General features: G+C 57.8%; 1 protein-coding gene across 1 annotated transcript in view; it reads right to left on the bottom strand.

Annotated features, from left to right (window-relative positions):
* Positions 1–280: 280 nt before the first annotated feature.
* RHBDD1 (rhomboid domain containing 1) overlaps positions 281–27,610 on the bottom strand; it is a 103,200-nt gene continuing 75,870 nt past the window's right edge. The window contains exon 6 of the mRNA XM_055121729.1: positions 281–1,970. Coding sequence (XP_054977704.1) covers positions 1,876–1,970 — 95 coding nt within the window. The 3' untranslated portion in view covers positions 281–1,875. The remainder of the gene's footprint in view (positions 1,971–27,610) is intronic.

Below are 27,610 nucleotides of genomic sequence, written 5' to 3'. Positions count from 1 at the left end.
GGGGGATGCCAGTTCGCCTGAGTGCAGACACCCTCAGGCTCCCGGGTGCGACCCCTGTTAGGACTGAGCTGGCGCTCTGCCTCAGTGACCAAGTGACCCGAGGAGCTGCAGACGGGCACCGGGTCTCACGAGCCTGCAAGTGTCCCCCAGCTGTGCCAAGGCAGCTGGGAGCGAGCTGGTGGCGCAGAGTGGTGGCAGGTGTGGCAGGGGGAGTGGGAAAAGCAGGTTCGCAGAGTACAAACGGGTGCATCTGAGCGATCAAAACGGGTGTGACTGACTTTCAAAGGCATATGCATTTATTTGGATTCTGCTTCTTAAATATATATTTTCAGTAGACATGGACTCCAGTCCATTTTTTCCTAGAACACAATCTTGACTGCTGTACAAATTGATCTTCTTGACTGTTGAAAATACATACACACACATTTTTACAATATAAAACTGCAAAAAAAAAAACCCCAAACCCAACCAATCCCCGAACAATAAAAGGCAAACACCCCAAGTGCGTCACCCACAAAGATAAACCTCCCAGAGAACAAACAAACAAGCAAACAACCCCCCCCAAAAAAACAAACAAACCCACAAATGCGCTCCCGCCCCCGCTTGGTTGCCGAGGCAGGGCGCAGGCCTATATATTACTCTCATAATTAGAAAATGACAGATAAATGCGAAGTCAAAGTGGGAAGGCCCACTCTGCTCCTGACACTCTAAAAATAAATCTCTCGGGGTGGCACAGCTTTGGGGAGGGGGGAGGGTGTCTTTGGTCTCCTTATGCTCCAAACCCGAGCACCGAAATCCCCACCTGGGGCATGGGCAGTGTGCGGGCGTGGGCAGCGCGGCGGGGGCAACGCCGTGGGCAGGTGGGCGAACAGCGGCGTCTGCGGCCAAGCCAAGGCACTTTCATGGGGGGGGGGGGAGGCTATGACGTCATCTCGAGGGGGCGACCCGATCACTGGCCGCCTTGGCTCCCCCCTCGGTGGCCCTGGGAGTCCGGAGCCAGGCGACGTATCTGACGGGGGCACGCAACGGGCGCAGACGGTGCCCGACGCGGGCTCGTAGCAAACGCACGTGACGTGGACAGGAGCGCCTCTGACGCGGGATCCTACCTCACGGACCGGGTGCGTACCTGCCGCAGGCTCATGTCTCACGGATCTGGTGCAGACACGGGCTGGACGCGGACACGAGCCCGATGCAGACGCGCACCTGACGCAGCCACGGCCCCGGCACAGGTTCGTATCTGGCACACCGGGTGCAGACTCGGGCCTGGCGCAGGTTCGTATCTGGCACACCGGGCGCAGACCCGGGCCCGGCGCAGACTCGGACGTGGCGCCCTCCCGCGGGTGCGTGGCGCCCTCCCGCGGGTGCGTGGCCGTGGCCTGCGCCCTGGCCCGGGTCACACTCTCGGGAAGGGTCAAGGCATCCCAGGGCAGCGGGTGCGGGAGGGCGGGGCGCGCCGGCCCCCTGCCACCTCCTGCCCCGGCCCACGGCGCCCCTCTCCGTGCCAGGTGCGGCGGGGGCGCTGCAGGGAGGTGGGCAGCCCGGTCTGGGGTGGCGGGGTGGGGGGTGGGAGCGGAGCTGTCGGGTGGAGGGGTGGGTGCGCCCTGTCGAGGGTCCCCCCGGAAGTCCGGGCAGGGCAGGGCAGGGCAGGGGCGAGCTGTGTGCAGGGGTGGGCCGTGTCCGGGCGGGGTCCGGGCTCGTGTCCGGCGGGCCAGGCCGGGCGCTTGGGTCAGGCTGGACGGCGGGCCTGGTCGGACGCGTGGGTCAGGCTGGACGGCGGGCGGGCCGGGCCGGGTGCTTGGGTCCAGGCTGGACGGCGGGCGGGCCGGGCCGGGTGCTTGGGTCCAGGCTGGACTGCGGGCGGGCCGGGCCGGGCGCTCACTGGCTGTCGAAGCGGTGCAGCCGCTGCCTCCGCAGCTCCTCGTGGCCCGCCAGGTTCCGGAAGCCGTAGGGCGGGGGACTGCGGGCGCTCCCTGCGGGAGAGAGCACGGGCGGGGGTCAGGCCTGCTCTGCAGACCCCCTGCGCGTCCCTGGGGACACGGTGGGTGCAGCCGCGGCCCGGCCGGCGACAGGGAACGCCGGAGGGTCTCCCCGGCCGCCCCTCGCGGGCCTGGCGCCATCTCGGGCAGCGCGGTGGTCTCTCTGTGCGGGCCGCCGGGACCCCCTCGGCGAGCCAGCAGCACCTGGTTCCGATGGAGACAGACACGGGCCGACCCGGCAGCCGCGCATCTGAGGTCACGTGCAGGGCCTGGGAATTCACGGGGCGCAGACACACCAACTGCCTCGCCGTCCCCGCGGGAAGCACAGGCGCAAGGGCAGCCCTGCCCGGGGAGGAGGCCAGGCCGGGCATCCTGGAGAGAGAGCTCAAGAGCAGCGGCCCTTTGGACTCGTGTGTGTGTGTGTGTGTGTGTGTGTGTGTGTGTGTGTGTGTGTTGGGCATGGAACACACCCAGGAGGCCAGGCGGGGCATCCTGGAGAGAAAGCTCAAGAGCAGCATCCCTTTCAACTCGTGTGTGTGTGTGTGTGTGTGTGTGTGTGTGTGTGTGTTGGCCGGGCATCCTGGAGAGAAAGCTCAAGAGCAGCATCCCTTTCAACTCGTGTGTGTGTGTGTGTGTGTGTGTGTGTGTGTGTGTGTGTGTGTGTGTTGGCCGGGCATCCTGGAGAGAAAGCTCAAGAGCAAGCAGCATCCCTTTCAACTCGTGTGTGTGTGTGTGTGTGTGTGTGAGAGAGAGCAGGGTCCCTTTGAACTGTGTGTGTGTGTGTGTGTGTGCGTGTGTGTGTTGGGGTCAAAAGCTTGTCCCATTCCACACCTCTGCCTCTGCCAGTCTCTGCCATCAACAACATCGCAAGAGAAGTTTTAGGCATTTGCAGTCTCTCCGTTCCCCTCCCTCCCCTCCCTCCCCTCCTCCCCTTCTGTCTCTCCATTCTCCCTCTTTCCCTCCCTCCCCACTCTCTTCCCTCTCCCTTCCTTCTTTTCTGTCTCTCCCCTCTCCCCCTCCCCTCTCCCTTCCTCCTTATCTATTTCTCTCCCCCTCTCTCTCTCCTTCCCTCCCATCTCTCTCTCATAGCGCTGCCGCACACAGGATGAGACTCAGTGGGGTACTGGGTTCTTAGTCCAGCCAGATGGCAACACCCACCAGAGCCCCGGGGACTCTCTGGTGGCCGGCTGTGGGTGGGGCGCACTGCCTCCCGGGAAGGGTGAGGGGTGAGGGGTTGAGCGAGGAGGGAAGGTGCGTGAGACGGTGGCAGAGACACTGACGGGAGGGGGGGAGAGGGAGGGGTCGGATCTGGCTGTGGTGGGCGTGGCCTTACTGACAGGTGTCAGGGAGCGAAGGGCCCATGTGCCAAGCCCACGGCACGCGGAGGCCAGGCCCTGAGGGGCCCCGGGGGCCGCTGCAGACCCAGTGCTCGCCCTCTCCTGGCCCTGACTCATGCCCGTGCTCAGTGGACAGAGGAAGAGCGGCCAGTGTGGCGGGACCTTCAAGATGACGTCCAAGCACTCAGGGCCCCGGAGGCGGCCCCTCGGCTGTCAGCTGCCCCGCAAGGCCCAAGGGCTCGAGGGAGCCGGCTTCAAGCCCAGACAGGAGACTGACAGAATCTCCCCGAGTCCGGACACCGGGTACCGTGACATCACAGAGAAGCGTGAGTCCGGCCCCTTCGGGGCTGTGGCCGTGGGCCTCTGGGTGGGAGACTCGGACCCGGCGTCTCCTTTATGGTTGTCTTTGACAAGCCCGTTTCAAAGGGCACCCGGAGATATGTCCCGCCCCCTGAGTCCCGGCTGGACGGGCAGCCCGCAGGAGCAGCTCAGCGTGAGATACCGATGCCGGGCCCGGGGCGCGAGGTGTTGCGAGAGTCGCCCCCGCCCCGGGAACCAGGCACACGCACAGGGGCCCCAGCTCCGCAGACGAGCACAGGCACAGACGCCCCGTGCCCGGGGCACTGTCAGCAGGGCTGGGACGCCTCCCTGTGGGCCACCGCGCTGGCCCCCGGGACAGCTCCTCCTCACGGCGCCTGCCCCACCCACAGTGCTCACCGGCGGCTATCCGCTCCTGTCCTTCACTCCTAGGGATGCGGGCGCTCACCGGTCAGAGACAGGAAAGGGGGCCCAGCCCGGGCGCCAGCCCCACACTCCACCTCCTCCCCACAGAGAACAAGAGGACCCAGCCTGGCCCGGCGCTACGGGCTCTGTCCTCCCAGACTCTTCTAGTACAGACAGCCGCTTGCACCACCAGTAGGGCCTGAATAACCACATGACACTACACAACGGCAAGACCACACAACCAAAGCAACACACAATGCAGCACCACACAACGCAGCACCACACAATGCAGCACCACAGAACCACAGCAACGCACAACCACAGCATCACACAACACAGCACCGCACAACCACAGCACCACACAACAGCACCACACAACCACAGCACCACACAACTGTAGCACTGCACAATACAGCACCGCACAATGCAGCACTACACAACCACAACACCAAACGACATAGCACCACAGAACTGTATCACTGCACAATAGCACCACACAATGGTAGCACTGCACAGTACAGCATCACACAACCACAACACCTCATAATATAGAACCACACAATAGGACTACACAACAGCAGCATCACATAATATAACAGTATACAACCACAGCACTGCAAAACCACAACATACAATATAGCACCACACAACCACAGCATTGCACAACCAAGTACCACAAACACAGCACCACACAACTACAGTACCACACAATCACAGCACTGCACAACCACAGCACCGCACAACCAAGTACAACCACAGCACTGTAAAACACAGTATCACACAGGCAAAGCACTGTACAAACGCAGCACTGTACAACTATAACACCTCACAATGACAGTACCACACAACCACGCAACATAGCACCACACAACCACATACAATGGCACCACTCAACCACAGCACTGCACAACACCACACAACCATAATACCACACAGCCACAATGCTACACAGACACAGCACTGCACAACCACAATACCACCCAACCACAGCACCGCACAACCACAGTGCCACACCAGCACACACAGTGACACAACACACCATCACCACTATCACACAGTAACAGCCCCAGGGACAGACTCCGAGAGTCTGATTTCGTTTCTGTACAGTCGGGTCAGCCCCCAGGGGCCCGGAACAGAGCGGAAGTGACTGGGACCTGCGACACCCCGCAGTGAGACACGTGCTGGTCTGCGGTTCTCAACTGCCCACCCCGCGCGGGCATCAGGGGTGTCTGGCCTCCCAGGGAGGAGCGGCCACTGCCTGGACGGAATCATGGCATGTGCGTGGGAGCTGCCCCCATGGCAGCCGGGGCTGACGTGTCTGTCCCTAACTCAGGGAGCAGGGACATCACTCTTTTATTTAAAAAAGAAAACCAAGCAGGCAACGACCCAGTAACTCGGGCCCGTTCTCGGCCAGGCATCAGGGCAGCCCTTTTCTCTCCGAGGAATGATACTGTCGGGACTCCACGAGTCACAGCGTCCCAAACGCTCAGTCGTTTGAGCCCTGGAAGAGGCCCGAGTGTGAGCACAGAGAAACGTCCCTCCAGCGGGCCTGACAGTCCAGGGCTCAAGGCGCAGGTCTCCACTGCCGTGGGCGCGGCTCCCGCCAGCCTTGCCGGGGCTGAGCCCTGAGCACCGTGGGAGGAGCCCTGGAGCATGGCACGTGAGGCTCCGAGACCGAGAACCCCCTGAGACTCCTAATGCCCGTCGCTGTCACTCTCCCCTCCTCTCTCCACGCCTCCCGCCAGAGGCATGTACACACACACACACACACACACACACACACACTTAAGATTCACCCACGGCTTCATCACTTGCATCCGGGGAGCCGTGCAGGCGAGAAGGTCGGCGCCAGCTGACCGGGAGAGACAGCCTCAGGGTCCTCCTGGGCGCCCGCCGGCGGCCCCAGGGGACGAGTCTCTGTTCTGATGCGGGACCCGGAACAGCCACGGGAGAAGCTGGGAATCGTTCAGCCTGACTTAGGGGCCGTGTGGGGACAGAGAGCCTTCGCTGGCCCCGAGTGACAGGACACCAGCCAACCCAGGCCCTAGAACCCTGGGCGGGACCCCCGCCCCCCGTGCCTGGCGTTTCTCCTAACGACAAACCCTCACCTTCACCTCCACAGCGGCGGTTGGTTCTCGACTGTTCCCTGCTGTGGCCTCCTGGTCCTCCTCGTCCTACCGGCTGACCCCCAAGTCTCCTGCCGTGACCCCCGCCCCCACTTTTATGTGCTCAGAGTCGAATGCACTTGGGAATCCTCCGAACAGACTCCAGCCTGCTGAGGTTGGGTCCCGGCCCGGGAGATGCGGTTAGGGCCAGCCCACCACCAGCTTCTAAGGAGCGGAGACACCTCCGGAGAAACGTAGGTGAACTCGGTCCCCAGAGCAGACCCCGGAGGGGGGGCAGGTAGTGTCGGCGGCTGCTCCCCACCCGCTGGCCCTGCAGGGCACACGTGGCCGGATCCGTTCCAGAGCTACACCTGTCCAGGTAAGCACCGCCAGCCCCGCCCCCACGCACCCCTGCCTGCAGCTGCCCTCTCTTAGAACGGGCCCTGCACAAACCCTGGCGGTCCGATGCAGGCCCCCCGGGGCAGGTCAGGCAGGAGGAAGTTAATGCTTCCCTGAGTCCACATGCAAGACCCCTCCCCTCTTCCCCTGCCCCCTGCCCATTTTAGGAAGTCATTTTTTTTTTATCTTGTCAAGTTTGCCTTATTAAGAGTCTCAATATTCTCTGCCCAGCCGCCGCCTCTTTTTCAATAATGAAACGAAAACTTACACAAATCTGTATCAAGAAGCAGTGGCAGGGGCTGGAGCGATAGCACAGCGGGGAGGGCGTTTGCCTTGCACACGACCCACCCGGGTTCGATTCCCAGCAACCCATATGGTCCCCTGAGCACCGCCAGAAGTAACTCCTGAGTGTATGAGCCAGGAGTAACCCCTGTGCATCGCTAGGTGTGACCCAAAAAGTATTAAAAAAAAAAAAAAGAAGCCTTGTAAGAGTTTCCCTGCAGGATCAACGCTTGCCAGCAGGTGGCGCCCGCGGCGCGCAGCCAGCACAGCCTCGGGAAGGTGGGCAGAATCGGGCATCGGGCGCAGTCAGCACTGCGCAGCTGTTTACCGCCAGCATCAGGGCCTCTGCGCCGTGGGGCGTGGCCAGGGCCATAGTGCAGTGGGTTGGGTCGACCCCGGTTCGATCCCCACAAACCTCTAGGGTCCCCCAGCACCGCTGACCCCCGAGAGCAGAGCCAGGAGTGAGCCCTGAGCATCACGGGCGTGTCTCCAAGGAAAACCAAACAGCCTCTGTGCCACAGCAGGTTTCTCCAGCGCCAGGGAGACGGGATCCCGGTCTCCTCGGTGGCTCCACTCGGCACCGAATCCTGCAATTGGGCTCAGGGCCCCGCCCCGCTGAGTGCCGGAACCAGAACCGTCCCTGTCACTCTGGCTCAAGATGCAGGAGGGCCTGGGCAAGTCGCAAACCTCCGAAGAACTCGGCGGGCCTCTCCCGCCAGTGCCACCTCCAGGCGCCCTTTTTGGTGACTCTCCCCTCAGGGGGACCGGCAGGCCTTGCACTGCGGCCCCCGGCGCCCAGGGCTGCTGCCGAGAATGTTCTCCAGGCTGAGCCTGCGGTCGCCCTGGTCGGTGGCACCCCGAGGGCTCACGATGGTGCCCTTGAAGCTGGAAGCTGCCCCAACCCCCAGACGAGGAGGGGTGCAGACGGGGCTCTGCCTGGGAGAACAGCTCATGCTGCAGGGGAGGAAGCCGGCGGCAGGGCCCAAGCTGGTTCTTCCCCGAGGTGGGGTCCCCACACGTGGCCCCCCGCCAACACACACTGGAAACAGCAAAACACCCGGGTACCATTTCCGGTCCAGACAGAAGTGCTTCCCAGTGACATCTGGCTCCTGCATTTCCTCCCTCTCCCCCCCCCACCCCAACTTACTTCCCCCCCCACATTCCAAACCACAGACACCCCGATTTCTGGCCCAGAGGCCTAGACTCTGAGGGACGGTTTCCAGGGACGGCTTGGAACCAGCCAACGTCTCCCTCAGAAACCCCTGTCTTCTGAAGATGCTTTCACCCCTTGGGCGTTAAAATTAAGATCAAGTATAAGTCAGCATCACCCCAGGAAACCAGGGGCCTCAGGGAGTGCAGGGGCAGCGCTGGGAGCCACCGAGGGTCACCACAGGCAGCTGCCCCTTTGCCGGGCGACAGGCACAAGCTGTGCGCCTGGGGAGGGGCAGGGCAGCAGAGGGGCCTCACCCTGCCCAGGCCTTCAGGCCATCCCTGCAGATGGTCACAGGATGGTCCGGGCAGGCCAGGGTCCTGGAAGGGGGCGCAGAGCCAGCGAAACGTCACAGATGCCGCAGGAAGAGGGGTGGGCAGCAGGGGACCCGGCAAGCCCCAGAACCTGGGACCCGAACCCCACACGAGCAAAGAGAGCCAAGTGGGCGCAGGCCGAGTCTCAGAGCTGCCAGGAGGCAGGGAAGGGGAACAGGAAGGGCCGCACCATGGGGCATTTCCTCAGGGGCCCAGCGTGCCCCTAGGATGCTGAGGGGGTCGGAGTCTCCTGAGAAGCGAGCTGAGAGGAAGGCCTGTGAGGAACTAGCTGACGGGCAGCGGGAGGGTGTCTGTTTCGGGCATCAAACAGCCAGACAGGAGTCTGCACGCTCCAGTGCTCGGCCGCGCCCTTTGGGGGTGGAGGGAGGGAGGGAGGGAGAGAGAGACAGAGACAGACAGAGACAGACAGAGAGAGCGAGAAGGAGAGAGACAGAGAGGGAAAGAGACAGAGACAGAGTCTGTTGAGTGAATGTGTGTGTACATCTGTGTGTCTATGACTGTGTGGATGAGCATGTATGTATGAGATGTGTATGAGTAAGCAGAGTAAGTGGATGGGTGTGTTGGTGTCTAGGAGAGTGTGTGCACATGTGTGTGTATGTAGGAATGTGTGTATGACTATGGGAACGCACGCATGTGTGATGTGAATGACTAGTGTATACGCGTATCTGTGTGTGTAGTGAGTGGACGGGAGTGTGTGTTAATGTGTGTGATGTGGACGTGAGAGTGTGTATGAGTGTGTGTGTGGTGAGCATGGTATGAGTACGTGGGTGTGTGTGGTATCTGTGTGTGTGTGTGTGTGTGCTTGTGTATGTTTGTATGAGAGAGGCGGTGTGGCGGGAGAGGGAGAGAGACAGAGAGAGGGTCCCAAGACCGTGGGCACCCAAGAGCTGACTGGACCCTCAGACACAGGTGACCAGCCTGAGATCACCTTTCTCAGTCCGTTTCTACGACCCTTGAAAATGCCCCAAACTGAGGAAAATCTGCTCAAAAGTGATTCCAGCAAGGCCGGTGCTAGGCCGGGCTATCCGAGTGCAATAAAGATTGGAGCCGTCCTCCCATAGCTGCTAACGTCTCGCCCAAGAGCTGTCATGGAGAGGCAGCCCGTGTGAGTGACAGGTCACTCAGCCAGGGGTGAGTGACCATCTCCTGCACCCAGTCACAGCTAGAACTGAGGGGTCCCAGGTTTGCGCTGCTGTCCTGCTGTTCAGGCGGGGCCAGGGACTGCGAGGCCCAGAAACTGCGGCCTTCGTCAGCTCACCCCAGAGGGCCCAGGTCGCCAGGGCGACCCCGAGCAGGCCGGGCTAACGGCTAGCTTCCTGTCTTCCCTCACGGCCAGGGGAGGCTGGGGTGGACAGGCCGAGTCGGACCCGGGCTCTGCCTGGCCTCCTGCTCCTGCCGTGTCTCTGCGGCAGCCCTGGTGTTCTCAGGTGCGTCATTCGGAAGCGTGGCGGAGACCAGGAACCCTCTGAGGGCACCAGTGGCCAGTGAGGAGCAGCCAGAGTGTGGCCAGGCGGTGGGGCAACAGCAGCGCCCCACCCCCAAGTCAAGTGCATGAGGGGGCGAGGGAGGGACTCTCCAGCCACCCACACAGAGACTCCCGGGAACGCAGTGGGTGAGCGGCTCGGGGTTGCTGTAGGATGCAGAGAAGCGCGGGAGGAGATGCAACCCACCGCCGTTCTGTGTCCCAAGCAGACGGCCGGGGGTTTGTGTTCTCACTCCCCAGGGAAAGAGCGAGAACCATGAAGACCCTGCATTTCCAAGGAGACCTTTTCTAGAACTTTCCAGCCTGTGGAGCCCAGGAAGGAAAGAACTCAGCTGTAAAGTATGGGGAAAGCTCTCGCTTCGGGCACTGCGCAGGGGAAGAGAAGACGGGACGGGCGAGGCCCAGGCACTGCTTGGGAAAGCACCTGCGGTCCCCACCGAGAGCGTGACAGGCCCGCGTCACCCCGCAGCCTCTGGGCACCGCCCCCCACACCTCCAGCCTAGAGAGAAAGTCTCCTGCAATTTTCTTTCGGATCTTTTTGTTTATTTTTTTTTACCTTTTGGGCCACACCCAGGGATGCTCAGGGGTGACTCCTGGCTCTGCACTCAGGAATTACTCCTGGTGTGCTCAGGGGACCCAATGGAATGCTGGGAATCGAACCCGGGTCGTCCACGTGCAAGGCAAACACCCTACCCTCTGTGCTATCGCTCCAGCCTCACCTGCAGTTTCCTGGAGTGATTCTTTCCTGAACTCCATCACAGGCAAGTCCTGGTCCCTCTCTGGGAAGAACATGCTTTTGGGATTCCTGCTACAAATGAGACGAGCTCTGGGTAAACTGAGACAGAACACGCCGGGACAAGAGAGCGCAGATACTCAGAGGAGCACTGGGGGTGACCCAGGGATCCTGCAGGGTGGGGAGGTGGCACAGCCACGCTCAGGAGGGCCAGGACCACCGAGAGTTGGGAACAGCACCGAGGCCGTTGGCACAGAGAAATGGGGGTAACGGAAGTTCCACGCGCCTGGTCTCGTGCAGGGGAGAACCGCAGGGCCCTCCCTACAGCAGCACAGTGAGGCCACATGTTCAAAACCCCTCTACGGGAGGGCTCGCTAAGGACGGGGCATGCGCGCTGAAAGTAGACTATGGACCGAACACGATGGCCGCTTAGTACCTGTATTGCAAACCACAACACCCAAAAGGAGAGAGAGAGTAAGAGAGAATGTGCCTGCCACAGGGGTGGGGGTGGCGGGAGGGATACTGGGGACACCGGTGGTGGAGGATGGGTACTCGATCATTGCATGCCTGGAACATAATCATGAAAGTTTGTAAGTCGGTAACTATCTGAAACTGTTCCTGAACTGGTGATTCATTTTTTTTTCTTTTGGGGTCATACCTGGCGATGCACAGAGGTTACTCCTGGCTCTGCACTCAGAAATCACCCCTGGCGGTGCTCAGGGGACCATATGGGATGCTGGGAATCGAACCCGGGTCGGCCACGTGCAAGGCAAATGCCCTACCTGCTGTGCTATTGCTCCAGCCCCTGGTGATTCATTTAATAAAAAAAAGTAAGGATTAAAGTAGTTAGAGTCAATGAGTCAATTACAATTCATTCATGATCAATAATGAAATATTTTCTTAAAAAAAATAAAAAATAAAAACCTTCTCTGAATTAAGCCACACATCACGGAGAGCACACACATGCTTAAGATCTCACGTGCCGACCTCATGTGGTCCATTGTCTGGGGTCGGGGGTCTCTGCAGAGAGAAGTGAGCTCGCGGGCGATACTCATCAGGAACTGCGGGGGGAGGGAGGAGTGACTAACGGGGATAAAACAGGAGGATGAGGAAAATGTTTAAAAGATGTTTAGAGTTGTGGTTGCACATATCTGTCAATAGGTTAAGAAAAAAAATTTAAGTGTGGGTTAACAATTTTTGGTCAAAAGGTTGTTGAAAAAGTTCACTGAAGAAAGATGGGCAGGTGTTTCCTGAGCTCCCAGAGAAGTAAAAGCCAGTGTTCGCGCTTCCATCTCGGGCCCTCCAGATGGAAAATGTCGCCCCCATCACGAGTCTCTGCCACATCGGAAAACCACGGCGGTCTGGAGCCCTTCCAGCACCAAGACACACACACCAGGACACTGCAGGGCACGTGAAACTTGGTCCACGCCCTGAGACCCCAAAATGGTGATTATCTTTCTTAAAGAAGCCGGGATGGATCAAAAAAATAAAACCTGGGGACGGAGCGATAACACAGCAGGTAGGGCATTTGCCTTGCACGCGGCCGACCCGGGTTCGATCCCCGGCATCCCATATGGTCCCCCAAGCACCGCCAGGAGTAATTCCTGAGTGCAAAGCCAGGAGTAACCCCTGAGCATCGCTGGGTGTGACCCAAAAAGCAAAAATAAATAAATAAATAAATAAAAATAAAAAAAATAAAACCACTTCTTAACTAGCTTTAGCAGAACCCAACTACTTGCCAAAAGATGTGGTCGCTCCTGAACTTAATTCCCTTCTCTCTTCTCCTCTGCAGGCCTGTTTCAGCAAACGCCTCAACCCTTCAGGATGGTTCTGTGGGTGGGAAATCACCTGTCTGGGAGAGAGAGAGGCTGGCCCTGGGAAGGGACAGACATGGTTCTGTCTCCAAAGGCCCCTTTGGGGGCTGGGGCCACAGTGCATTGGGCAGGGCACTTGCCTTGCAGGTGGCTGACCCGGGTTCGATCCCTGGCACCACACAGGGTCCCCCTGAGTCCTTGACAGCTGAGGCAGGAGTGAGCCCCGAGCACGGCTGGGTGTGTTCAAGCCAAAGCAAAGGCAACTTTTGCCAGTGAAGTGCAGGAGATCTGGGTGGGGCAGGGCCCGTCTACACGGTAAAAACCCGACGGCGGGGGAGAGTGACTGAGAAGCTCTGCAGACAGACCCGTGTCCTCTCTCGGTGCCAGAGACATGGCGGGGAGCGCGGGATGTGCTGGGATGACCCGAGGAACTTCAGGAAAGGAAACCAAGAAAGGTCGAACGGGAGCAGAAGGGAAACCCGCTCCGCATATTTCACAGCAACTTCGGTCACAAAATCACATCATGGAACAACACGGGAACGACTGGGCGGCACTGACTTGGGAACACTCGGAGGCGTTTGCTTCGAAGAGCATCTGGCTATAAACTCAGGGGAAGCTTGCTTGGCGAAATTGGTTTCTAGAGCAGAGGTGGGGGGAGCGGTGGTCAAACTACCCACCTCGGCGGCCCTTTCCTAGGTGACACAGTTGGGTCATTCCCTAAGAAACCGGAACCAACTTTCTTGGGAATACCAAGGTACAACCTCCCTGCGCAGGGCAAGTGCGCAGCGAGTCATACTAAAGGACTCTCCTTACCCCCACTACTTCCAACCTCAAAAACGGAGTCCTAGATTAAATGTCCTGGAGAGCAAGCAGCCCCGCATCTTTGTGGCAGTCTGGGTGGCCTATTTCCCTTTGGTACATCTCAACTCCCCCCACCAGGCTGCGCTTCCTTAATATCCCCAAACTACAGAGGCAAACTCCAGACATAGCCGCCACGAGCAGGTTCTGCCTCATCTGGACCTCACGGCACTCTTGGTCTCCGAGGTCACACAGGATACTGCTACGGAACTGCTCAGTAGCAGCCACACCACTCCTCAGGGGGAGAACAGTCCACCCACCTGGGGAGAGCACCCGGCCCACCTGAGGAGAGCAGCCCATCCACCTCAGGAGAGCAGCCCCGCCCACCTGGGGAGAAAAGCCCCGCCAACCAGGGGAGAGCACCCCGCCCACAGGGGGGAGAGCACCCCTCCCATTTTGGGGAGAGCCTTCTTTCCAGAGGAGGCAGGGAAAGGACCTGCAGCAAGAATCCAGTCTGCAAATACCTGCCGGCCGGCTGCACTCTGCTCCGGGCAGTCCCGCTACTTTTCCACTGATGTTTAGGTCACTTGAAAAGTGATGTTTAATAATAGTGAGTTTTGAGTTGAAAGATTGAATGTAATCGAAGTAAAGTGAAAGTTAAGTGAAATTTACCAGTTACACAGGCGGGGCGGGGGGTTGGGGGGGTGGGGGGTCAGGGGGAGGTATACTGTGATTCTTGGTGGTGGAACATGTGCACTGGTGAAGGGATGGGTGTTCGAGCATTGTATAACTGAGACTTAAACCTGAAAGCTTTGTAACTTTCCACATGGCGATTCAATAATAGAATAAACTAATAAAAAAAAAGTGATGCTTAAAAGTTGCCCTCCTCCTCTAAGGACCGGAAGCCATGCCCAGTCTTCCAGGCTGGAGGGGGCGTGGGGGGGCCTGGGAACACTGCAACGGGCTGGTGCTGTGAAGGCGGGGGATGAGATCCAGGTCCTAAGTCCCCTGACGCTAAGGGACACGCTGTCCAGCATCATCCAGAGGGCCTGACTGTAGCCAAGGAAAGAGCCTAAGGGTGCAGAGGCTGCAGAAGGAGAAAGCTGGCCTCGGAGGGCAGCTCCAGTTCGTGTGTGTGTGGGGGGTTCCAGCACCCACCCGTGCCCCCCATGTGAAGGCCTGCCCCTGTTGTCAGAGGGCTCTTCAGCCCTCTGTGACTGCACGCTTGCCAATTTCTTGCAGTATTAACCTCTTACTAGCAATTTCTCGGCTCAACCTCTGACTGAGTCACCAGACAATTGCTTCCTCTGTGTTTCAACTGTCTGTTGCTTGTGTGTGTGGGGGGGAGGGGGTGCGGGGGGTGGAACCCAAGGCCTCACACACGCTCTCTACCCTGGCATCACCTGCCCCGTCTCCACCTGGAAAGCCCCTTGCCGCGTGGGCTGGCCCTGCAGCCTCCCTGCGGGCAGGCTCGGGGTTCAGGCGGCTTCGCACCCCGCCCCGAGAGACAGCAGAGCAGACGACCCAAAGGTGGCCGAAACCTTCTTCCCTCTTGAACAACTAACACTGGCTAACGTGCAGCGCCAAGAGTAGGCCAGCAGTGGCTTCTCCTGGGAGGCGATCACGAATGCCAAGAGTCACCCACACGGAGTCGAGAGAAAGCTGCGAGGGAGACTTTTAGGGAGCGCACGTGGCGAATTAAACATGTTATGTGCCTGGAATTCAACCTTTGGGACACACACCCCTCCCCCACCCAAAACAAGAGGTCGCTCGCCCGCAGGCCCCAGACCGATTCCCAGGGGAGCACGGGGCACCGACGGGGGACTCAAGAGAAAAACAGAAAAACACAATTTCGGCCCCCTTCCAGAGCCCCTGACCCAGGTACTCAGAGGTGGGACAGAACCCACAGCCCCTGGAGCGGATGGCCGAGTCAAACCCTGCAAGGTGCTGCCTCAGCCAGCCCGGTGCGGAGTCCCAGAGTCCAGCAAGTGGCCAGGCCACACTCGAGACTGCGTGCTTTCTGAGTCTGGCCCCACGCAACGGCCACGTGTGACTGCTGACGTTCCCATGAATTGAAACGGACTGAAACCGGACGTTCAGCTCCTCTGCTGGACCAGTCACGTGCCCCGAGCCCAGCAGATGTGGGCGCTGGCCTGGCCTCCGCAGACAGGTGTAGGGGGCATGGCAGCTGCAGCGCGGGGACCCCGAGAAACCCTTCCATCAGGAGCCGGGGAAAAACAGCAACTGCAAATATTAGCCTTCCGCTGGAAAGCACAAGATTAATTGGTCCAAATCAAAGGCAAAAATAGCTTTTTAATTAAGTGGTTTCTCACATGGGCAGCCCTGCGTGGCTCCGGGCTGAGGCACTGGGGATATATTTATTTAACGCAGCAGCGGGAAGGGTCTGGCCGTCACACGCCTCCTTCCTTTACTCCTTACGGGGAAAGACAAAGAAACCCGGAGCCTTCAAAAGCCCGCGTCCCTGTCTGGAGTTAGGGATGTCAGAGAGAGAGAACAGGGCTAAGGCACTTGCCTCGCGTGCAGCCGACCCGGGTCCATGCCTGAGCACAGAGTCAAGAGCAAGCCCTGGGCACGGGCAGGTGTGGCTCCAACAAAGATAAAATAAACTCCAGAAGGAGCAGAGGTAAACCAGAAGCTGCCCCCTCTGGAAAGGGTTCCTGCCCACCTCATGCAGGGGCCTCCCTCAGCCCTCGCCCTCCCAGGCAGCCAGCAGCCGCCAGACCGACCCCAGAGAGATGCGACCGGCCCCTAGGGCCCCGTGCTCTGGCGCCTGTTCTCCACACCCGCTGGATACGGGGGACCCAACACCTCTCCCCCACCCACACCATCCCCTCCCCCTCCCCCAGCCCACCCCATCCCCTCCCCCTTCCCCCCTCCCCACCCCATCCCCTCCCCCTCCCACAGCCCACGCATCCCCTCCCCCTCCCACAGCCCACCCCATCCCCTCCCCCTCCCCAGCCCATACCATCCCCTCCCCCTTCCCCCCTCCACACCCCATCCCCTCCCCCTCCCCCAGCCCACCCCATCCCCTCCCCCCAGATCACACCATCCCCTCCCCCCTCCCACACCATCCCCTCCCCTCCCCCTCCCCACACCATCCCCTCCCCTAGCCCACACCATCCCCTCCCCCTCCCCCAGCTCACATCATCCCCTCCCCCCTCTCCCTCCCCACACCATCCTCTCCCCCCTCCCCCAGCCCACATCATCCCCTCCCCCCTACCTCAACCCTACACCATCACACCATCCCCTCTACCCTCCTTCCAGCCCACATCATCCCTTCCCCCTCCCAGTTCCCCACAGCCCACACCATCCCCTCCCCCTCACCTCAGCCCTACACCATTCCCCTCCTCCCAGCCCACATCATCTCCTCCCCCCTTACCTCAGCCCATACCATCCCCTCTACCCTCCCCCAGCCCACATCATCCCCTCCCCTCTACCTCAACCCTACACCATCACACCATCCCCTCTACCCTCCTTCCAGCCCACATCATCCCTTCCCCCTCCCAGTTCCCCACAGCCCACACCATCCCCTCCCCCTCACCTCAGCCCTACACCATTCCCCTCCTCCCAGCCCACATCATCTCCACCCCCTCACCTCAGCCCATACCATCCCCTCTACCCGCCCCCCAGCCCACACCATCCCCTCCCCTCCCCTTGAAAATCTGACAAAGGAGCGCCAGTAGGGAGGGCTAAACTGGGGGGGGGGCTGTTGTCCCTTCCCCTTTTGCCCTCAGGCGGCACGGTGGCCCCCACCTTTTCAGAGCCTATTGGCCAGCCGGGTACGAGACTGCAGTGCCGAGACTGGGGCCTCCCGGGATGGGGGTGGCACTGCGCCCCTCCCCGCCCTGGATGCGGCCCAGAGTCACCGCCCACCAACGGTTCCTCTGGCGCCTAAGCAGCCGTGACCCCAGGGGCACACAGCCCAGTCTCGGAGCCCAGCGGCTCTGGGCAGAAATCCCTCCAGACTTATTACTAAACTATCAGAAATCCAAAATCGCGCCGCTGCTTTGCGGCCGTGCGATATCCGATGCTCTTCATAACCAGCGGGAGAAAGCAAAGGGTCTAATGATGCCTTTCCGGCAGGTCTGATTGTTGGGGGAAATTCCAGATAATAATGGTGGGTTTTTTGTCGAAATACTGAATGTGATTAAAGTGGAGAGAGAGTAAAGTGGAAATCATCTGCCACACAAGCAGGGGAGGGTGGGATGGGGGGATACTGGGGTTCTTGGTGGTGAAAAATGTGCTCTGGTGAGGGGACGGGTGTCTGATCACTGTATGACTGAGACTTAAACTGGAAAGCTTTGTACCTGCTGTCATGGTGATTCAAAAAAAAAAAAGGGCAGTGGGGGGAAGACACAATCCTCAATAAAAGTCATCAAGAAAAAAAAAAAGAAGAGGAGGGAGGGGGCTGGAGCGATAACACAGCGGGTAGGGCGTTTGCCTTGTATGTGGCCAACTCAGGTTCGATTCCCAGGATTCCCTGTGGTCCCCTGAGCACTGCCAGGAGCAATTCTTGAGTGCAGAACAAGGAGGAATCCCTGTGCATCGCCAGATGTGACCCAAAAAGTTTAAAAAAAAATTTTTTTTAAATATATAAAAATCAAAGAGGAGGAGGATGAAATGCGCTGCAGCAGGCCACTCCCCCCTCGCAGCCCCCCAAGGAGTAAGCTGAGTGGAAAGTGGGGCACAGGGAAAGGGTCGAGTGGGGCTGCTGCCCTGGGGTGGGCTCTGCCCACAGGCTGTTTCCAGCTTGGCCCCCGGAAGGCCCCCAGGCAATGTCGTGGTCCGAAGGAGGACTCTGAGACCGAGTGAATGGCCAGGACACATGAGGGCCCGGCAAAAGAATGAGTGAAAAGGGGAACCCTGCATGGGACAGGGAGGGGGCCAGGACCGGGGCGGGTCCCAGGGAAGGGAGAGGCGAGCAGGGAACAGTCGAACCATCCATTCTCGGGGATGAGAGCAGCTGACGGGAGGAGCAAAGAGGATCTGGGTCCGGGGCCAGGCGATGCTCGATCTTCTCTCTCGGGAGAAGACCTGGCCCTTCCCGTAGGAGGCATCACGCTCAGGGACCCGCCTTCCGAGTCTGCCTTTCAGAGGGCCAGATCTTTCCCGGAAGCACTGGCCTGCCCTGGCTAAGCTGGCTCCACGCAAGGACCCTGCACACAAGCGCCGCCGACCCTGATGCAGGGACTCTCAGCCGGGGTCCAGGGGAAGCTGCCCTTACCCAACCCTCTAACCCCACCGCAGGCAAGGCCAGGGGTGGAGGGATTTCTGGCTGGGACAGCTCGAGACCAAAAGCTTACATTCGGTAGACTGGGAACACCTGCAAAGTGTTTAAATCTATTTAAATTTTTATTTAAATCTATTTAAATCTATGTAGAGGCGATTAGAGGCTGCCCCGAAAGCCTCCGTCCCTCTTGAAGAGCCTGGAAAGCTACTCGTGGTGTACTTGATATGCCCAAAACAGTAACAACGATGGTCCTCATTCCCCTGACCCCGAAAGAGCCCCCAATATGCCATCGGGCTACATTATCATGCAACAGGGATGGATGGAGGAGACATTACTGGCGCCCACTCGAGCAAATCGATGAACAGACAGTGATACAAGCTAGATGCCACATTCCAAAATGCACAGGACATTCCCACCCCATGCAAGAAGCAGGCCACCCCACCCCAACAGTCAGCTGGGCAACAGTTAAGGAACCCTGAACCCTGAGAACAGGGATCAACTTCGGATCATATAACGAATCACCTTCAGGTTTTCTGTGTCGTACACAGACTGACAGCCTAAACAAAACGGTCTTGGTTTTCAGACAAGGCACCAGCGTCGGTGCACACAAAGGCAAGAGACTCAGAAGCAGAAAGAAAGTAGATGAGTCTCCCCGAGGTCTTACTCCCTCCTCCGTCCCCTCTTCCTTCCTGGCCTGGCTCTTCTGCCCAGAAAGCTCTCGATGCTTCACCCGTTCCCGCACACTAGAAAATTCAGTTCTAAGGATAAATCTATTAAAAAAAAATCCTTTACCAGAAATAAATGTGGAAGTCTGAGAATTTAGGAAGACGGCCTTTTGCCCATATGCAGAAATGATGAAAGACTAGACTGCGATTAAATTCTAAGCAGAGTAACACAATTAGCAAATTTATGAATGGGTCTTCTTTCCACAGTTCTACTGTCAGGACTAATTACTTTTATTAATTAGAACTGTCAACACATGAATATGCTTGTTCAAACCGCTTCCTATGGTAAAATATGAGACGTGTAAATATCAAGACACTTGGAAAGATGCAAAGACTTTCATTTATTAGCAACTCTAAATGATGTAGAGACGCTGCCTGCACAACCAGCCTTGGGAATTGACTGTAAATAGATTCTGAGTTAATGAATTTGCTATTTATTCTCCCTTGTACTAGTCTCAGTTTCGCCTTTGGACAGAATAGCTCATGTATCATTACTCTTCGAGGTCCTGGAGCACGGATGAGTAGAGAATTCCACAAATTCTTGGAAAATAGGAAAAGAGTAGCCGGCAGAGTTGAAATGAGCTGGAAGGAGTTCCGGTGTCTCCGATCAGCTGAGGTCTATTACAACTTAAGTTTTAAGAACTACTGAAATGATAGGGGTAAGGATGGCTGGGTTAAGAACCAGAGTTCAAACACAAGTTTTCATTTGTTTCTTTTTTAACTTTTTGGGTCACACCCGGTGATGCTCAGGGATTACTCCTAGCTCTACACTCAGGAATTACTCCTGGCAGTGCTTGGGGAAACCATATGGGATGCTGGGAATCAAACCCGGGTTGGCCGCGTGCAAAGCAAATGCCCTCCCCGCTGTGTTATCACTCCAGCCCCCAAACACAAGTTTTATCTCTCTGTCATCTTGGGTAAGTGGACAGTGATTGAACCTCTGTGCCTTGGTTTCAGCATCTGAATAGAGAGATAGAAACAGAACTTGCAAAGGATGATGGTGAGCGCTAAGGTGAAGGGTTGAGGCCAGGCCCCAGCACAAACCAAGCTATGCGTAGCTGCCCTTGTCCTCAGGGTCACTGCTCGAAGGAACAGGGCAGAAAAGGAAGTGAGTTTTCCTAGAGTGAGATCTTGGGGAGACACGCAGTCATTAAAAGCTCTGGCCAGCGACACCTGGATCACATCTCGGGTCTACCATCATTCATTTCTAAATTTCATGCAATTCAGAATACCGATCCGAGTCCTTATTGATCCGAGGGTCATGAAAACACTAATCCATAGGACTTTGCTATTCAGAGCTGCGTAACTCACAGTAGCTGAGGCACAGAATCTACCTCTATCCACATGGGCGGAGAAGCTGCGGTATTAATACTCAATGGAATAACATTCTGCCACTGAAACTGGTGACGTGATGCCCTCTGGCACACAATGAGTGGAACCTGAGGTGATAATGCCAAATGAAATAAGTAAGGAAGTAAAGGACAATCACTGGATGGTTTCACTCCCATGGAATAGGAATACTGGGGCAGGAGCAATAGCACAGCGGGTAGGGCGTTTGCCTTGCACGCAGCCCACCCGGGTTGGATTCCCAGCATCCCATATGGTCCCCTGAGCACTGCCAGGAGTGGTTCCTGAGTGCAGAGTCAGGAGTAACCCCTGTGCATCATCGGGTGTGACCCAAGAAGAAAGAAAAAATAGGAATGCTGAAAGTGAACATACTTGGAAAGAAATAAAACTGGCGACAGGCATGAGGGGGTGAGACGCTCTGCCCCCGAGATGCCACCGTGTGGGGAGCCAATGAGTGGCCGATACAAAATTTTAAAACGCCGAAAACTAGTGGACTTTTAAGCTGTGATGGCATGGCACTGCACCTTCTGGGCAAAGGACAAATACGCAGACCTCCAGCCCGGGGCCCTCCTGGTTCGTGCAGGGGCTGTGAGATGTTGGTGCTGGAAGCACACGCCACCACCACCTTTCTGGGAAGATCTGACACTGACTGAAGCAGGGGCCAAGACTGGACTCTCAGGGTCGTTTCTGCAGTAACTGAAGGAGGGGAGCGAGGCGGTCGTGGGTGAGTGGAGACAGCAAACATCTGGAGGGGGGGGGAAGGCAAGGAGAAGGGTGTCCCAACTCCACGAGCCTTCCCTGTGCCTGCAGCCCTTCCTGCCCCTCATCTCCTGTCTCAGGCACCAGGTTCTGGGGCCCCAAAGGAGGAAGAATTCCCCATGAGTCCCTTCAGAGGGGTGCCAAGTCCCACCCCAGGTGTGAGAGTGAGATGCCAGGGACCTTTACAGAGGGACGAGAGGGCTTTTCCCGCCAAGCCCCGACTTCACTAAGCTTCTGCCTTAACTGTATGTCGCCAGACCCATAATAAAGAGACGGTGACGGTCGGTCAAGCCTCACCTGATAACCACCATAAACCAAGAGCCACAAACAATTTTTAAGTAAGGCTGGTTGAGCAAGTCATCCCATTTTAATTCCCTTAAGTACCAGCCTGGCAACAGTTCACCAAAGGTGGGACGATCCTCATTCTGGGTTCTGCGGCAGGTTTCTGCCAAGATGCGAACTGCTGACTTTAAACAGCCCATGTCTCAGGGCCTCTGCCACGCTCCGGGGCATCCCCAGAGGGCCCAGAGCATCCGCCAAGCTCCTCCGCCAGCCCAGCTCAAGATCTTCTACGTCTGACCATCATGAGGGATACGATGGTCATTTCATAGGTCACATATATGACCTATGACATATATATGTCAAGGAGACTCAGGCTGTGCATTCAACACAAGTGTAGTTTACCGTAAGTCAATTATACTTGAGTAAGAATAAGCTGTGAAAATTAACCTTTGCAGATTGGGAGAAATGACAAGACTCCCTCTAACAACAAAATCAGCATCTTTGGACTCCATGCTTGGCTTTCACTTCTGTTTTCTGGGCCCCACCTGGCAGTGCTCAGGGCCTTCTCCTGGCTCTGGGCGTTGGGCAGAGCCTGGGCAGGTCTCGGGGAACCATACATGGGGCCAGGGATCAAGGCCAGGTCGGCTGTCCACGTGGCAACAACGGTCTTAGCCCTTGTGCTGTTTTTATAGTTGACGTGACACGTTGCAAGGTACTTCCATAAACACTTCCTCTTCTGGTCCTAACAAACAGACACGATTTTTCCTAAGACAAACTTTGGACCATCACCTGGGTTCACAGACAAGTGCCAGGCAATGCCACATAACCTCCTATTGTCACGGGCGGCCCAATCCCGGGTATCTGCTCATCCCGAGCGCCAGCCAGCATTGGCAGCGCTGCCCACCGCCCGGTGCCCGCTCCTCCATCAGGCCAGCCCCTGGCATCTCCCTGCGCTCCTTCGACATCTCTCACAGGGGACACCTGGGGGTGTTTATGAGGGTGGTAAGTCATGAGCCGACGCAGACAAAGCTCTGCCCACTTGTGAACCGCCATCAGCTCCCCGCCTTAGGGGCCCACGCAGAAGCCCTGGCCTTTGGCAAGAGCAACCAGGGCCGGGGAGTCCTTAGGGCAATTCAAAGGCACCGGGATGGCAATCTCTGAGGGCAGGACACAGGCCCACATCTTCATCCTGGACTCTCTGTGCCCAGAAACACCAGAAGTCAGGCTGGGTGGGCAAACACCACCCCCCAACAACAATTTCTTCCTCGATGCAACTGGTCCCAATGACAAAGTTCAGTGACCCTGGAACCCCCAAAGCTACATACTACACCACCACTGAACGAAGAGTGATACTGAACACGCAGAAGAGCTGCTGACCCTCCCTGGGGAAGGGGACTGGGTGACCTCGCACAAGAGGGCTGAACTACAAACGCAGCTGCGGTGATCTCGTAATGCCTCTGACACCTTACTCGACTTTCAGGGTCCTGCACGCCAAGCACGCAGGCTCCTGGGGCCCAGTGCTGAGAGGGATGTGCAAACAAGCTCCCACCTCCCCCAAACACCCCCTCAGAGGCAGCCTCGGAAGCACAGTGGTCAGGCTGGGGCCCACAGAGGCCCTCTGGGCTCTCAATGCCCGGTGACCTGCCCCACGGCATCTCTGGGCAGCTTCTCCTCTGCTCCCCCGACACACTCACCTCTCATTCTCCGGGATGGCACCTCCCACCCGCCCTCCGTCCCGCCCTCCGTCCCGTCCTCCCTCCCTCAGCCCCTCCCTTCCTCCCTCCCTCCCTCCCTCCCTCCCTCCCTCCCTTCTTTTCTCCCTCCCTCCCTCCCTCCTCCCTCCTCCCTCCCTCCCTCTTCCCTCCCTCCCTCAATCCCTCCCTCCCTCTCTCCGTCCCTCCCTTGCTCCCTCCCCTCCCTCTCTCCCCACTCCCTGCTTGTTGCCCTCCCTCCCCCTTTCTCTCCCTCCCCCTTTTCCTTCCTTCCTCCTTCCTATCTTTCCTTCCTCCCTGCCTCCCTCCCTCCTTCCTTCCCTTCCTTCCTTCTTTCCTCCTTCCCTCCTCACTTCCTGGTCTAGAGTTCCTCAAGGACGAGGACGCTGCCTGGCCCATCCCTCCTAGCTCCCTGGCACAGCCTCCAGCTCCTGGGTGGTTTTTCCGTCACAGTGGACACAAGCCACAGGAACTCGGCTGGCGGAGGGGTCTGGGGAGAGGAGGGAAGGGGGTGCCATGGCACCAGCCAGGGCAGCTGGGACAACCAGAGGAGCGACATTTACTGCTATGCGGCAGAGGCATTCCTCTTCAGTGCGACCCACAGTTTCCCCGTCAACTCTGGAGTCCCTCACCTGTCACCCAGCTACCTCTGGAACCTACTTGTAAAGACCCTCGCGCTGCCTCTTGGCTCTAGTTGCTCAGTCGATGCTTTTCTGATCAAAGGCAGGCGCCGACAGTCTTTAAGGTGTGTCTCTGTGTGAGTGTGTGTGCGTGCGTGTATGTGTAGATGTGTGTGTGCATGCACGTTTGTAAGGGACGTGGGGATGACCTTCAGGAAAGGTGAAGTGAGTACACACATGGCTACTTTTCACAGAACTCTGTCCGTGTCCAACTGCCTACAACACACACACACACACACACACACACACACACACACAAACACACACATTGCCTTGCAACTTGGGGCACCAACAAAGGCTGTGAGAAGAAATGCAACGGCCCGGACTCCAGGACAGGATGGTCACAGGTGGTGAGGTCACGACCACGCAGGCTGGAAACCACCACGCACCATGGCCAAGGAACACACGGAGTTCGGGCCCAGGAGTAACCACGCAGCAGAAGCCTGTGTGACTCCCACGGGCTCTCGGGGGGAACATTTCTCCCCGGTCTGTAGGCGCAGCGGCTGAGCGTGCCTTAAACAACACAGTTGGGTTGCCAGGTTATAATCATCGCTAATGGGTGCACTCATATACGGCGACTTGCCTTTCCACTAAAAGGCCTGAAAGATTTTTCATTCCTCTCTAATAAAAAACATGTTAAAAAGCAAAAAAAAAAAAAAAAAGTTTAAAAGCAGCTCTCCAAGCAATAACCATTAAAATTCACTGCATTGTGTTAACATTCCTCATCAGTAAATACTTAAGCCTAGAGAATAGAATAAACAAAATCATGTCATTTTGCATTTTCTTAATTGCATGGTTAGTACTCAGAATTGGTATGTGGTCTAAGTTGGGCTTAATGATTTCTTTTTTTTTGTCCGTGGAGATGTATTAGGAAACCATCCTCTCTCCCTTCTCCTCTTCCCTCTCTCCCTCCTCCATCCCTCCCTCCCTCCACCCCCAAACATTCCCGACCACCAGCTAGCTGCCCTTCTCCTTGACAAGCCTTTATTCTCCCCACATAAGAGCCACTTCTCTCATTGGAAGTGGGGCTGGTTCCTAGTTCCTCTACCTTCTCCCTTCCTTCCCTCTGCGTCCATCCACTGTTCCCTGCAGGCCCAGAAGGGGCCTTTGTTAATCTTCATGGGGGGGGGGTCTTTGTTTTCCTCTTCATCTTAGGCACAGTGAATGGTCCAGATTATTTTGTCAAATCTCACATAAATAATTTAGGAAATACATCTAACTCCTGAAATGAGTAGAACTGTATGTATATTCAACTAAAAAAAAAACAAACAAACAAAAAGGGAGTGGGGAGCCATTACTTCCTGCTCCAGTTCTTGAGAGAGAGAGACAGGCAGAAGCCAGGGGGCACCTCTCACCTTGACCCTCAAGGCAGCCCCGGCCTGAAGGAAGGATGTGTGCAGCACCTGGGGAGTGGGTACAGACCCTCCCTGCCGCCCCTGCCCCTCCGTGCCAGCCCACCAGCTGTGGATCCTGATTTATTTGCAAGCCCGAGAGGAGTAATTTTAGAAAGCCGCGCTGGTGATTCCAACAAGCAGCCAGGACTGAGAGCCATCAAACCCTCCCAAACATCTCCTTGAGTTTCTTTCACATTCTTGGTCTCTTTTTGAAGCTTGGTCTTTTTTGAGTTAGCGCCCTCGATGCACCCCCAGTCTCCACTGATTTATTGAAGCACACGGGACAACGGGGCTCCGTTTCTCAGAAACCGAGTGAGCTCACTGCAGTCACGAATATATTTAGCTCTCCCCGACGTCAGGGAGCTGCGTCTTGCCATAAAAAAGCCGCTTTCGGGGCCAGGGCAGGAACTCAAACGCTAGGGGACAGGCCGAGCCAGCGTGAGGCCTTGAGTTGGATCCCTGGAACCACCTGTCCTCAGCACCACCAGCCTGGTGTGGCCCCAGACCTCACCCGCCTCTGCTCCTTGGCACGAATCATCCGTTTGTTTCTCATCACACTCGAGGACGGGAAGGATCCGGAGATGGGCCCTAGGGGCAGAAGAGTCAAGCGGAGGGTCTATCTTGGACCCCCCCAAACATTGGCTCTGTATACTTTCCTCTGCAGGAGAACACATGCTCGCTCCCTCCCTGCAGGCCTCTCTCGCAGACGCCCTGCTGAGGGCAGAAGACAGGAGCTACCAGGAGGAGCTCCGGGACTGATGTCTCCGACCAAGGGCGCGGTCTTGCCAGCATACTGCTCTGTGCCCTGGAGGTGCGATTTTTTGCCCCCCTCTCCCTGAAATTTTCCTGTTAAACTGTTGTTTGTCTGCTCTTGTCATGAGAAATGGCAGGAAAAAGAAAAAAAGAAAAAAAAAAAGACAGGCTTTGTAGAAAATCCAAGTCTGAGTGTTTTTAAGGTCAGTGCTCATTTGATCTCATTATTCTGCCAGCTAATTGACAGGAAAGAACATCCTAATTGCTCATTAACTCCCAAGATGTGCCCCTTGCCCGGTGTCAAGGTCTGGGAGCCGGAGCACGGCAGCTGTGCCCGAGCCGCCGCTGCTCTCAGCGGACAAAGCCTCCGAGTCCAAGTGCCAAAGCCCCGCGACGCGGCCGCGGAAACTCTGGTGTAGGGCACAGGGGAATCGGGCGGCAGATTAGCTCCTCCTCGGGCGAGTGAGAGGCCGACAGCCACTGGTGGTGAAACCGTGCGTGGCGAGGCTGTGCCCAAATGGCCCTCCGTCCCGTCTGTGTGCAGGACCCTGGCCACCAGCCGAGGGGTCTTTCCTGGGGCGGGGTTACTGCCCTCCCCACGACGGGGGCTGAGTGCGATCCAATTTGTGCAGGGTTACTTTCTGCTGGGTTTACGGGCAGATTTCCCGACGGGACCTGGGGCGATTATTTTTCTCTGAAAAAGGGATGGTGGGCCAAGTAAGTCTGGGGCCTCCACATGCCCAGGCACCGGGCACAGCCACCCGGCTGCCCTCCTCTGAGCACCTCCACGAAAGCCTGAAGCCTCCGCCCAGCTCCCCAGCAGGCACTGCCCAGACGCTGGGGTGACAGAGAAGCAAACAGGGACTCGAGGATGACAGCGGGAGCCGCGCCCACCGAGGGGCAGGCTAGGCGCGAGCTCTGGGAGCCGGGGTGCACTGGCCTCCTGCACCACCCGCCCCCCCAACGCGGCCCACAGAGGGGCCTCTGCACACAATAGTCAATTACTTGGGCTTAAAATTTATCTTTGTCACAGCGTGGAGGGCCCGCTCTCCCCCGGGGCACGGCTTATTTAAAGTTCTAATGAAGACAGCAGGTGTGCCAGACAGATGTCCCTTCCTCCAGAAGACACTCATTAAACACTTCATCTTCCCAAGCCGCGCACGCGCTGCACAGCCGTCCAGCCCCGCGCCCGGAGCAAACTGTTTCCTCTGCTGAAAACGGAAAACAAAATGCCACGGGGGGGGGGGGGGGGGGAGGGGGGCTGGCACGGGAGGGTGTGTGGGGAGCCCTGCACGCCGGGGCTGGGAGGTGAACTCTGCAAGGACAGAAGGAAAGTGCTCTCCCGCCCCCCTGGGAGAGAGGACCCAGAACCCACCCGCACAGCCGGGCCGGGGCAGAGGACAGACGGCCCTGCGGCACCACAGTGCTCCGGGTCCTCGGAGAGCAAAGCCAGGAGAGGCCCCGACGGCCTCGAAGGGTTCCGGGAAAGAGGAGGCACGGCGTAGAGGGGTG

This window comes from Sorex araneus, chromosome X (genome assembly GCF_027595985.1).
Source record: "Sorex araneus isolate mSorAra2 chromosome X, mSorAra2.pri, whole genome shotgun sequence".
NCBI classification, from domain to species: Eukaryota; Metazoa; Chordata; class Mammalia; order Eulipotyphla; family Soricidae; genus Sorex; species Sorex araneus.
This window is presented reverse-complemented; position numbering and strand designations above follow the sequence as displayed.